The 14,539-nt window shown below is 31.5% G+C and overlaps 1 protein-coding gene across 2 annotated transcripts in view; it reads left to right on the top strand.

The window, feature by feature from the left end:
- Positions 1-14,539, top strand: part of Cap-D3 (Chromosome associated protein D3) — an 86,891-nt gene that overhangs the window by 59,636 nt on the left and 12,716 nt on the right. The window contains exons 11-12 of one of the 2 annotated variants that reach the window (XM_075382168.1): positions 1,475-1,612; positions 13,103-13,606. In XM_075382168.1, the coding sequence (XP_075238283.1) occupies positions 1,475-1,612; positions 13,103-13,462 (498 nt within the window). In that variant the 3' untranslated portion in view covers positions 13,463-13,606. Of the gene's footprint in view, positions 1-1,474; positions 1,613-13,102; positions 13,615-14,539 lie in introns of both variants that reach the window. The other variant, XM_075382167.1, reaches the window with a different exon arrangement.

Here is a 14,539-nt window from a genome sequence, read left to right as displayed (position 1 = left end):
AAAAACAAGTTCCGTAATATAAGTAAGTGATAATAAGATAAAGGAGGTATGTTTGTTGGACTGCAAATAAGAAAACTAATGAAAGATATTAGAATAAAGACAGTTTAAATGACTGTGGTTACTGTATGGAAATCTATTATCACAAAAAAAGTCATTGTAAAAATTTAGTGAAACTTCTTATTGCAAAAAGCAAATGCTATTCAAAAAATGGTGAATAATATAAATTCCCAAAAAAACACTTACAGTGTGAAGGTATTTCTCAAAAACCAAATTTTTGCTCTGAATTTGAAAAAAATTGATGTATAAAGAAACTGAGTACTATTTGCTACTCTAAAACTGCTTCAAACCCAGAAAAAAGAATACCTAATAAATTAACTTAAGGTCATACAAAAACTTGAAAAAATTACAAAAATTTGCTTGCCATGTGGCTGTTTCAAAATATAACAACTGGTTTAGAAAAAAGATTAAAAAATAAGCAAACTACTCAATCATTAAGAGTAACATTATTGTGCTATTTATTATTTTGTAATTGAAACAGCTCCTGTGCAAGTAAATTTTTGTAACTTTTTTAAGTTTGTAAAAACTTAATTTAGAGAATATTTTTTCTTTGCATTTGAAGTAAAGAATTGTGTTTTAGAAAAGTTTGAGGGTAGGAAATATTAATTTTTTTATATATCAATTTTTTTCAGATTCAGGGCAAACGATTGTTTTTTTGAGGGATACCTTCACATTTTCAAGTTTTTTTATTATTCACCACTTTCTTTATATCATTTTGTATATAAATCATGGAAACGTGCTATCAGGAAAAATGCTGGCCAAGAATGCCAAGAATGCTGGCTTACTTCTGCTGGAATCTAAAAACTGATGTATCTGCATCTAACTGCACTAGAAAATCCAAAAAAGCAGATTTTAAGCATGTAGAAATTGTACGTATAATATTGTTATTGTCTTCAAAATGCTTTTTCATACAAAAAAAAAATGGTAATTACAAAAAAATATGCCTAATAAAAAGAAATCTCTTACGTATTTGAAATCAGTGTCAAAAGTACTGTAAGGTTCAGCTATTAACGTTCTTGTAACAAACAGAAAATATTTTGTTGTTCAGTATTATGAAACTAATTAAATAAGCAAAATAGTAAGATCATCAACAATAATCCTTCTATTTTATTAGTGAGAGTAAATGTACATTTTGAGCTCAACCAAATGCTTGAAATTTTAGCAACATCGTTTCCAGTGTTTTCTTGATTTTATGAGTCAAATAAATTCTAGATTCAGCACACAGAACTACTTAAATATAATCTAAGCATAAATTTGTAGATTAAGCTATAATCTTTTTGTAAATCTTTGATATATGTTTTAATTACAAACTTTTGTTTCTAGTCTAATGTATTGAATATTACAGCATTATTATTTTTTTTAATAAACATGTTTGTAAGCTTTTAAGTGTTACATTGGAAATTTCTATTTTATCCAGGTTGTGAAAAAGAATGTCATTGAAAACATAGTTCCAACAATAATTAGATTAAAACATAAACTGAAGCAACTGAAATCACCTCTTGTGAAAGATCTTATGGCGTACTTGAGAGAGCTTATGAAAGATTATAAAAATGAGGTATGATAGTAAACAGATTTGTTTCAATTCTGGTTTAATTATTTTTTATTACTTAATATTGCTTGTTATTAATCATTTCTGTTGTGACAATAGAGTGGAATAAATTTTATATTAAAAGTAATTTTTAATCCAAAGTATCCAAAATATAATAAATAATTTTTATATTCAAAATGTTTATATAGTGGTTGCTGGTTATTTTGCTTACTGTTTTTTAAATGATCAGTGACTTTATAAACAAATTAAAAAAAAGGTTTCTAATCATACAATACTGGTTATTAACAACAGTATATCAGTACTATGGACAAAATTATAATTTTTATTCATTTTATTAGTAATTTAAATATCAACCATTAAAAAATCCCTAGCATGTCACATTTTTATGTTATTGAACTGTTGTAATTTAGTTATTAACTATGCAAGTTGCTTAGTATTGTAGTTGGCAACTTTGTGGGTAAGCCTTGGAGGTACTAAAATGATATCCTTAACTCTATTTACTCCCAGTAGCGTAAAAGCCTGTTGTCAGTGCGGTCATGTTGTTTTTTAAGTGTATGTTTTCAAAATATAAGTTTCCACTATAGATTGTGCAAAAATTCACCAGGTAAGTTTTGATATGTTTGTGGGTGTTTTGTATTAAAGTCACAAGGTAGATTTTTAACAGAAGTAGTGAAAAAAGTCTTATTTTTTGTATTTTGGTTGTAAATTGGGAATCAATTGGGCTTCTTATGTTTGTTGTGTAAGTTGTAATGCAAGTAGTTCAATGGATGTAAGGTAACAGAAGCTCTATCCTATTTGTTATCCCTCTGTGAGCCTACCAATCATTTTGATGATTGTTACTTTTGTGTTAAAGAATAAATAAAAATATAAAATTGAATACGGAATTCCTGAAGGTGAAGGTTGTCATCTGCACATACTTCTGTGATCTTAGATCAGGTAAAAGGATTTTTAGGTTACAGAAAAAAATAAAACCCGTAGTACAAGAGCTTCTTAACTCCTACCGAATGAATGGTAGGAGTTAATGAGATGTCTTCGAAATGGAATTCATGATATGATGATTCAACATGGGATGTTGAATATCACTGAAAATACATTTTCTGCTTTTGCCCACTGCTTTCTTTCTGAGAATCTTGGTGCAGTTAGTGATTAACAAGGAGAAAGATTCCACCAGAACATTAGGACCGTGGAGACTTCATACGAAGATCTCTGGGACCAAGCAGTGATGGGTGACTACTACTGGTTAGTAAAAGGAAATTTGACTTAATGTAAAAGGAAAAATTAAGAAAATATTGATTTATTTAAAATCAGTTAAGGAGGTAATTAACCCAAATTTTTTTTTTTTTTTTTTTTTTTTTGCTGTTCTGGTCCAAAAATGAACTAGTATCTAAATGGAAATTATGATACAAAAAATCATATCCATATTTAATTTATAACCCCTAAAATTGAGGGTGGGGGTAAATAATCATTGTTTATGATGTATGCTTTATTCCAGATATAATTTATCCTAGAAAACTAATTCTTTAATCAAAATAAACAGAAAGTTTTGCTCTGTAATGTGTAGAGACAGTTTTTGTTTGTCTGCTTTCACTATGTCAGAAAAAAACATTTTTGTGAAAATTAACAAAAATAACATTTCTTCAATATTCTATTCTTTATTTAATTTCATGTGAATTATTTTAAGATAACATCTCTACAGATCATAGATCAAGAATTTATGTATAATTAAAAAAAAAAGTTCATCAAAATATCATGCATACAAGTTTAGTTATAACATTTTGTTTTAAAATCGTGAAAAAACATTTTTAGTACATAATTAATTGATAAATTCAGGTCCATCATCATGCATGAATTTTTGAAAGTTCTGATTTTTGAAAATCAGACAGCTGTATACTAACATTTTCTGTGCTAATGACACCTGACTTACATGAGATGGGCCAGACCTTTGGTTCATTATTTTGAATCTCAGGAACTATGAGGGCAACTAGATTTTTTGCCAAGCATTTTTTATTCATAATATGAATTTTTGATTTTCGTTTTTACATTTTTTTTTTTGTGAAGCACATCGTTTTGTTGATCTGATATAATTTATTTTATATGCAAACTAATCAAATAAAAATTATAACAAATGTAAACAAAAAAAAAAAAGAAAAGCAAATGTCTGGTGCCGTTAACTAATACATAACCTATGGTCAAATACATAATCTAAATACTGTTTACAATCACTGCAAACAATTTTTTAAAAATGGCACCTTATTTATCCCAAATAACTATGCAGATTTAAATAAAAAGCAGTAATTAATGATACAAAATAAATAATTTGTGACAAATCCAAAAAATTGAAAAATCAAAAAGTATTTGTCAAAATATTACACAGTAAACAAGTACACAACAAACAAATAACTAAACTACTTTAAGTGTTTTGCTATTATCAGGTGAAATTATATTAAAAGAAGACAAAATAACATTTAAAATAAGTCCTAAATGAACTACTTATCACTATTGAAACGAGAAATAAATTATTAAAAAGAAAAATTTTTTGTTTAAAAAGAAGAATCTAGCAATATCACATTAAAAAGCATGTTTTAAAGAATCAATAAACAAAAAAATTTTTTTTTAGTCAAAATTTGAGTTGACATAATTTTATTCTATTTTTATATAGCCTAGTATAAGTTTATGTAGTTGAATAAAATATTATTTCATAATAAATAAAAGATTCCTAATAAAAGGAATGTCTGGATTATATTTTTTTCTAATTTACAATATTGCTCGTAACAAAAACTATATATCTTACAATATTTTTGCAATCATATTTTAATTCTCATTTCCAAAATCAGTTAGAAATAGATAATTTTGTTGATATTACAAAAAAATTTGTTTTCTCAAAGGTCCTAGGTTTAAATCCTGGCCATACCAGGCCAGGAAAAATAACATTTTCATATATTATAAATTTTGAGCTTATATAGTGAATATTTACATCACCTTTTTTTTTTTTTTTTTTCCCCCTACTCTCCGCGACCGGATATCCATTTAAGTATACTCAGTCGGGGAGAGTGTCCTTTTACTCTAAGGGAGTGTCCCCCGCCCACCGGTTGTACACCCAGCACGGCAGGTTAGCTCCCCCGGTCTCGGATCTTTAATTTTATTTTATTCGCCTGCCTCTAATCCCCCGCCTCGGAGACGGGGTATGGCTACGCCACCTCCCATCCCCTCAGCAGGGAACCAGGTCTCGGTCATTATGCCTTTGCCTCTAATCAGCGGTATTGCCCCCACTAAGCGCCGAGGCACCCGCAGGAGCGGCACCGCCAACCGGGACTCGGTCTTTTATTTGTCCCACACTCCCCAGGATCCAAAAGCATTTTTTATATCCAACATTATAATAAGTGGGATTTTCCTAGTTCTCCACGTGCCATTTCTACTATTTAATGCCCAGGTCTTAACTTTGTCGATCGCGTTTATCGTAGACCGGCCTTTTCTAAAACCATATTGCTCCTCATGTAAACAACCTTTTTCCTCGATTTCTTCTCTGAGTCGGGTTTCTAGTAATCTTTCGACTACCTTAACCATGTTATTTATTAGTGTGATTGGTCTGTATCCTGCTTGTTCTTGATTTGGTCCTATTTTAGGAATGAAAACAGTTCTGGCTTCTTTCCAACTATTGGGGAAGTTACGGTTTTGTAAGCCATAACTTGCAACATCCACTAATGATGGCGGCAGGTATGCCATCCGGTCCTGGACTTTTTTAATTTTTTAATTTCATGATGGCTTCCAAAACCTCCTTTTGAGTGAACCTGCCAGCCTGACACTCAATTACCTCTCTATTGAGATCTTCTATTCTGGGAAATAGCAATTTAACCTGTCATGCCGACATTTCAGCACTCAATGTCAGCACGTATCTTCCCAGGCGTTTGGTCACTATCCTAAATGCCTTTCCCCAGGGATCTTCGTTAAGCTCTTCACACAACTCCAGCCATTTCTTTTTTTTATCTTGTTTGATAAGGAAGTTGAGTATTTTCCTAGCTTGTCTGTATTGCTCTATCGCAAGACGACCTTCTTCTTCCATTCTATTTCTAGCGCGTAATCTCTGAGCTGCTCTTTTGTATCGTTGCATGATTCTTCTCTGCTCTTCTATCTCTGCAGACCACCAATAAACCGGGTGATATTTATTGTTACTCGGCGGTATTTTAGCTATCTCCTCTTTAATTATATCCTGGAACGCCTCAGGAGTTATTTGTGGACAATTTTTGATTCTGTTTGCTGCGTTGTTGGTAACGCGGTGAATCTGTTGTTCTGTCATTCTACTGAAGATGTTTAACTGTCTTCTTCCTGGTGGGTACTCTCTAAGGGTGACTAAAATGGCCCTATGGTCACTAGCAGTTTCTTCGTTAAGGACCTCAAAGTCGATTGAGTCAGTACGGATCCTACTGTCGATTATAACCAAATCAATTATCGAATTATGTCCTCTTGCGCTATAAGTGGCGGTCCCGTTGTTACCACAATTTGCGCCATTAGCCTCAAGCAGTTCCTCTAGTATTCTTCCTCTATTATTCGTGTAGGCCGTACCAGCTAGCGCTGTCTTACAATTGAAATCGCCTAGGACAAGCGTTCTCTTACAGGAGCGCGTCATGACTTGCTGTAAGTCAAAAAGTCTATTTTTAAAGGCTTCCGTAGTACAATTAGGACTAATGTAAATTCCTATTATTATTATATTGCTTAACTCTACGGCTACCATACCATCACCCCTATGATACAGGTTGTAGTCCACATTGCCAGCAATCCTTCTGATGGCCACATCCCCATTCCTGTCAGTCACCCAATGTCCCCTGGCCGCCAAGTACACATTTGGTTCCGTGGCCACCAAGAAGTCGGCATCGTACCTTGTTGCAATCTCCTCAGACAGATCACAAGACAAGCGACTTCTATTATTATTAATTAGGATCACTCTATTCATGACTTTTATCACAACTCGTACTACCAGTCCTGTGCAACGTACTATTACATTCCAGGCATCGTGTTGCTTTCTTACAGTCTCTGATTTCATGGCCAGGTTTCCCACAGTTAAAGCATAGGTCCGAGCGGTCTGGACCTCGACATTCTCTTCTACTATGCCCGGTACCCCAGCAGCGGTAACACCTCTCGATTTCTGTCCGGATGTATGTCCGGCAACACACCCATCCTACTCTTAGCCTTGATGCAATAAGTTTTACTGCATTCTTTTGTGTGGTAACCACCGTGGCGTTCATTGTGTTTCCATACGCTTCCCTGAGGGATGTAATCTGAAAACTTTCCCCCGTACCCAATACTTTTTCTACTGCCTCCTTGACCTCACATTCCTTGGTGTCGCACAGCATATCCTTTACATGAACCACCGTTCTGCGGTCCCCCTTTGTTCTAATATTAACTTGTAGGTCCTCTGCTCTATTTTTTAGTAGGGAGGAAAATTCCCCCGCTTTCTGCGATCCATTTATTCTGACTTCAAGCTGCTGATCTCTACCCTTCTTGATAGACAATATTTCACCAGCTTCCTCCGCCTTGAACTTCTCTTTCATTGTCTTCAGGAGGTCAGCATAAGATTTTCCCGGAGCCTTAACTATCACGGTTTTACTTTCTATAACCGGTGGGGTTCCCCTTCTCGCTGAAGCAGACCTGGACCTCGCTCTTCCGTGATCTCCCAGATTAGGGAGTATCATTCTAGGTAGTGTCTTACTTTTCCTCATAAGGTATATAACAATTTTTCTAACCAGAATACCCGACGGGCCAGTGGGCACGACGAAAACCGCTGACTCAGGCCTTCCCACCACTCTTCGAAGAGCTTTTATGATGTGAGAGGCCATAGCCTTCTCACCCTCGCTGGAGTCGTAAATCACCACATATTTTGTAGCATTAGTTGTAATTTTCTCTTCCTCAAGGATCGTAGATTCTTGTAACACCATTGCTCCCGGTGTAGTCCCAGCATACTGGCTGTTCGGCCTCAGTCCATTCAAGTCTACGAAGATGCAGTTATCATCTCCCGGTTTCAAAGTATTTTTTTGGGTGAGTCGATTCATCACCCAAGTTGACCATCGAGTGGGCAGTCTTTCTATTAACTGTTCGTCTGATAAATCAACGTCCAATATATCCGACATCTCATTCCTATGATAGCCCTCAGTTTGTGTACCCTGGGAATTCGTGTCAGGTGCTTCCTCACTTATCCTTTGTAGTTCCTTGTAAATCTCTATAAGTTCTCTCTCATGGGCCTTTATCGCTGTGGCACTTGCCTTGCCGGTCAAATGTCTTAGTTGCAACAGTGCATTTCCCAATCTATAGGTGACGTCTTTTAGATTAGGAGGGGCCTCCTCTTCTTCGGACGATCCCGCTCTTGCTCTCTTGGCACCTCTACCCTCTATTGTCTTCCATTTGGCCTTGTCTTGGCTGAGTGTTGTGGTCTCCATGTCTTCTGTACCCTCAGTAATGCTTTCCCTCCTTCCAGAACTTCCCCGCGAGTGCCCAGCCACTTGGGAGGCTGTATCTTCCACGGGAAGTGAGCTACGTCTCCTCATTGTATGGATTCAGAATCAGGGGACGATTCCGAATCCAACGACACCCCATACTTACCTGGCGTGGAGGTTACCGTGATCATGATATTTACATCACCTCCTGTAAAACATTGTCACTTATTGTTTTCATTATTGAACACATATTTTGTAAAATGATAATTACCAGAATAAGGCAGTGATAAATGTTTCCTTAATATGGTAAAAATTTTACGATAATGCCTTTTGGTGAGAAACATTAAAGTTAGATTTACTGTTGGTCTAACTTGAAGTATGATGGGTAGGTTTGGATAACTACTACCACCTATTGAACAGAAAAAAAAATTTAGTCATTAATCTATACTTAACTATACCTAGACTTACATAATTTGTCGGAATGACTGGATCAGCATTTGAAGGTTATTTGCATGATTGGGAAAGGAGAATTTGAATGATTGGCATACAGAAGAGAAAAGTTGCTTTAATTTATAATTGCATAGCAGATTCAAATTTGTTTCTAGAAAAGGCCTTGTGTTCTTACAGTTTAATACTACATTTATCATATAGCCACTTCAAGATTTTTAAAACATTAAAAACTTACTATTGAATTGATTAAAGAAAAAATTATTGATAATGGTGATGGAACATTTACTGATATTTTTACACGTAACTGTAAAAACTTATCCAGAAAATCTATTTAAATTGTTTTAAGAGACTGGAAATATCTGCTCCACTGAACAACATCAACCAAATTAAAAGTCTTGGAAAAAGAAAAATTAAAAATGATGGAAAGGGAACAATTCAGTGCATTGATAAAAATTGACAGTGGCTTACGCATTGCAGAATTCATGAGTGATACAGATATGCAACCTGTTATTCACAATATGCAAGATATAAGAGATGAAAATATTGATGATATAGATGATGAGGCTGTCTTCTTCTAAAAGAAGAGTACAGACATTTTATAACTTAGGAACCCTTAGAGATAAAAAAGAATTTTGCAAACAAAAATTTCAATTACAGTGCTGGATAAGGCTGTTAAGGTAGATATTTTTTTTGTAGTAGATTGTACATGTTGGTTGGTGAATACTCAAGTAGTTCATTATTTAGTGTCAATGAAACAGTTCTCTACTGTATGTCATTATGAAATTATGTAGTTGAAGAAGGAAAAAGTAGCTTGCTTTCAATATAATGAAAGACCATGCAATGATGTAATGCACTACTGAACAATATATAAAGTTATAGTTTATTTAAAATTAATTTTACTTAAAAAAATTTGATGAGAATTTTCTTGAATTCAGTCATTTCTGTTTTTATTACACATGTTTGTTTTTCAAGCATTAGCTTATGCTATACAATAGGGATTACATTACTAGAGTGCATTTTTACACGAGGAAGATTAGATGGATGAAAGGTAAAAACTACCTGTTCCTTGCCAGAAATCAAACCTGAGATGAGGAATTGCCTTATAATCATTCTCCAGGAAGTAATTAAGTTGTCTACTGCATATGATAAAGAAAAAGCATGGTAAAATTTAGTAAAATTATTATTTTAATGGCGTTTTATCAGAGTACTAAAATATTATTAGTTAGAAACCGTTGCAAGTTTTGAATGCAAAAATCAGGTTTTGTTACCTTGATAAAAAGTGTAATTTAATCATACTTACATTTTACACTTTACCCCTTTTAGATGGAAGAATATGAAAATAAAATATTCAAATTGTATGTATTTACATATATGAAATTAACTTTATTACAAAGTATTAGTAGTGTTCAGTAGACTTGTTAACCAACCAATTATAAAAATGTATAATGTTTACAGATATTTAATGTGTGTCTTAGTTATTTTAATTATGTAATATTTTTAATTCTGTAGTATCATGAAAGTCTTCAGCAAATTATCAGTTACTTTTTATCAGTTAATAGATATTTTTGTTCAAAAATGAGATGAGGTTATAACATGAAGGTCGCTCAGGTGAACACTGTCATAATTCCTCTCATGCATGTATTCTTTCCACGCAGCATGTCAGAGTTGTAATACAAGTATTTTTACTGTTGCCAATCGCCAAACTTTACATGATTTATACAGTTACTCACCAAAATATAATCTGTTCTTACCCTTTTTTTTCTTCTGGAATTTAGAAGTTCAATATGGTCTTGCAGAAATGTTGAAAAATACCTGTTGTACAGCTTTTCATCATAGAGTTAAAAATGTCATTGTATGCTAGAAACTGTATAATTAAAAAAAAATTAGCATGTTCTAATTGGGATTAAATATGACGTGATGAAAAAAATATTGTTATAGTTAGGAATGATTCAAATTATTTAGTAACCTAATAATAAAATATAATTAAAAAACAAAATGAAAAATTTTAATAAGTTTAATTTAAGCATATAGACTATTTAATTTAAGAATATACTAAATTGCAGTTATATACATTACAAAACAACTTGATCGTTCAAAATATGTTTCTCTAAATAAATACAGGTTACAGAATTGGAGATTTTGACACAACATTTCAGTTTTGAAAAACACAAACTGATAAATATAAAAGGTTATTTAGGAATATTTGAGATTGTTAATAATTGTGGTTAAAAAGTAATATTCATGAATTCATGTATCTAAAAATTAAAGGAAGATATTTTTATGATAGTAATTTAAAAATTAATATTTTTTATAGTGTGAAAGAACCTTTACAAAAGATTCTGCAATAAAAAAATGTATCATTAACCCCAATAACTTTTTTTAGTTCCAATAATTTTAAGGTATGACATATTAGATCACTTCAATACATGAATAATCCTGGGCAAATTAATGGTAATTTTCATCGTATTACCATAACTATGTCTGTGAAATTCTTATTTTGATCATTCTGTTATGAAGTACCAAATATAAAATAAAAATTTTATCTGCACTTTTTTTATAGACAGATATATGTCAATGTTAATGCTCCTAAAACTATTTTTTTTTTTTTTTTTTTTACATTATTAAGGTTATCAGTTAATCCACTGAATTCATAAAATTATCTTAACAAAATATGTCATTTAAATTTTACTTTACAAAAATATGTTATTTTAAATGAATGCAAGATTATTTTGATTAATATTGTTTTCAGAATACAAGAATCCCTTGATTAATGCTGTGTTCATTAGTGCACACAGCATTAATGGATGGCCTCAAAAAAAAATTTGAGACCATCCCTTAACATATGCGATACCAAATTTGATTCATGCGCTTCAACATGTGAGAAATTTTTACAGACCCTCTGAAGTATTGGCAAATGAATCTTGGGGATTATGATCTACATGAGAGCACTGCATGCAATAAATTTATTTATTTATTTTTTTAATTTATTAATGTTATGACTAGTCATTTAATTGTTATGTTTTAAATTTGTTAATAATTTTATATTTTAATAGATTTAGTGCAAATGGGAACTACCTAATATGTAGCAGTTATTTTATATATTATATTATAGTTATTTGATTATTAAATAATAGGGAATTTTGTTTTGTGCCAACAGTTAGTTATAAGGTAGTTTTAAGGGAATTTCTAATGGTAAACTTTTTTTTTTTAGCATGGTCACTTTTTAATATTATACTTAATTTTTCTAAATATATAGGTTTTTTAAATTAAACGTTAAGGTGTGCATATACTTTATAAGCCAACAAGTTTTAAAAATTAATAAAATAATGAAAATGCAAAATTTTACACTATTTTCTATTTGTAATTTCTTATTATTTTAAATCATGTTAAATTGTATTTTCTATGAAAGTAATAAATATGTAATTTAAAAAAAAAATATTTTATGAAAGTAGATATGTATTGTTGATAACATTTTAAATAATGAAAAAAAAAATTAAAATAATAGTTTACAGTAAAAAAAGACACACCTCCATACAGTAGATTATATCTGTGATTTCATTAACAGTAAATAATAATCAGTGGAGGAGAGCCTACTTCCACTTTTTATTGTTATATGCAGTATTTAGCAATAATTTTGTTTTCTTTTAAAATAGACATGATATATTTATCACTAATTTCAAAATGATATATTATTAAAATATTATAAAAACAAAAAATTAAAAAACAAACATTTTTTATGTTTTTCTTTTAAATTTCATAGCTTTTTTTATTTACAGAATTTTTTTTTTACTTTATATAGCCAGCCATGCCGTCAGTTCTTCTCCAGTACTCAATGTATGTCGTTATTATTTCTGTTTAACATCAACTCATCAATAAATTTTCTACGTAAGAATTTCCCTTTATAGAAATGGACATGAACAAGAGTACTAAATGATAACTCATTGCTTTGGTTACAGAGCTTGAAATTATTAATTGATTTGTTAATGGGAAATGCAAAGCAAATTTAGGTAGAATATTAGGCTTCAATGAGTCTACAATACATGCAGTTTTAAACAGCTAGCGATTACCAAGAAAAAGGCAGAATTGCATCTTCATCTTGAGATATGCAATGTGCTAGAAATAGAAGCCAATTATCGTCAGATCATCAATATTTATTAAACTGGCCTATTCTGGAAAAAATGCTGATCCAAGGATAGATTAACACTTCTACTCGGAGGTAACGCCGAAGGTTACTTCAAATTAAAACTGATGCTAATTTATCTTAAATGAACCTGAAGGCATTTAAAGACTGAAACAAGTAATTCCTTCCAGTAATTTTTTCAAACAAAAAGATTTGGCCGGTAAAGCAGTTGTTTAATGGTTCAATATGCATTTTTGTCCCACAGTTGAGAAATACTGCAAGGTAAATAATTTATACTTAAAAGTTACTTTTTTTATGGCAGATTATTTTGTCAACCATTGTTCAAGTATTTAATACTTGGAGAATTTTAGAACTTGTTGTAATTGTCTGTTTTGGTTTTGTTGGATTTCAGTGGTTTTATTTCATTTACATGTTTAAATTTACATTTACTTTTCATTTTCAGTTCCTAATTATTTTAATAAGTGTTTTTTTTCTTTTTAGATTAATGATATTTTGGCTGCAGATAAGGAATTAGCAGCTGAAGTATTATTTGATCTTGAATCGACTGCCGAAGAGAGTTCAGAAGAAGAAAGCGGGGATGAGCTTGCCAGGGTAGTTAAAAGTAATGAAGGAAATTTAAGGTCACTTTTAATGGAGGCTGTAGTCCATGTTGAGAGACTTAGTTCAACTTTGTTGATTTCTTCAGCTGGTGATAATAAAAATAATAATGTTGTAGAAACATCAGATGAAAATCAGGTTGTTAATGTTGATGCCAATACTGGTTTACAGAAGAACCAAGAACAGGAGACTGTACCTCAACAGCCAGACCCTATAGAAGAAATTAAAAGTGAATCCACTTAAACTGAGAAATTGTTTCCAATTCCTAATGTATAATTTCCTAGTGATTCAGTTTCAACAATGTGATAATTCCTTACTTGATCAACAATTTATATTATTAGTCATCAATAATTTCACTGGTTCATATGAGCTAATAATTTATTAACAGTATGTGTGTATGTATTTTTCTTAAAAGTAACTTGTCTGTGTAATATAATTTGCATGTTTTTATTTATCAAAAATTTTTGTTTCACTGTTAGTTACGTATATACATGTGCCTACTGAATTTTTTTATTGTATACACAGAATATTGTATTTAATGATTCATTCCGTGGTTTTAAATATAATAATTTTAATTGATAATGCTTTACAACACCCAAATGAGGAGGTACTATGCAGTGGTGACATTAAAGTGATGCTTCTATCACCAAATGTCTATAGTTTTATTTAGCCCGTGGATCAAGGGATCATTGCATCACTTAAGAAAATCTAGAAATAAAAGATGCTTGGATATATACTAAATGGATAGCAATTACAGCAAATTGATTACATTTTGAAAAAGTTATTGTAAAAGATACCGCTTTTGTAAAGCAGATCTTGGGTTGAAATTAAACTTAAATGCCAAAAATGTCATGGGAAAACATTACTTTTAAGAAGAGACAGATACAGCTGTTTGTGAAGCTAATCCTACAGATAACAACCTGACCAATTAAGTATAAAAAGTACCATGTTTAGAAAACTCACCAAAGAAGAAGTTAAGAATGGCTAGATTCTGATGACAAAGAAAAAATAAGAATGGTGAACCAACAGGCAACAACCGACACATATAGTGGGAAGGAAGCCAAAGATAACCAGTAACAAAAAGTGATGCACTCAGATGCTGATGTTTTAGGAAAACATTATGTATAAAGTAGAGCAACAGAATTAAGTGAATCCATGTAACATATTATTTCCCAACAGATGAATCATTTTGTAGCAAAAAACAGTAGTATTCTTCCAAACAAATACAGTAAACTATTTTTAAAAAAGCAAGATACTCTGAACAATTTTATTTATATAATTTAGTATAACCTACTATTTTCAACCATATTAAAAATATAA

This window comes from Lycorma delicatula, chromosome 1, assembly GCF_047948215.1.
Source record: "Lycorma delicatula isolate Av1 chromosome 1, ASM4794821v1, whole genome shotgun sequence".
Taxonomy (NCBI): Eukaryota; Metazoa; Arthropoda; class Insecta; order Hemiptera; family Fulgoridae; genus Lycorma; species Lycorma delicatula.
This window is presented reverse-complemented; position numbering and strand designations above follow the sequence as displayed.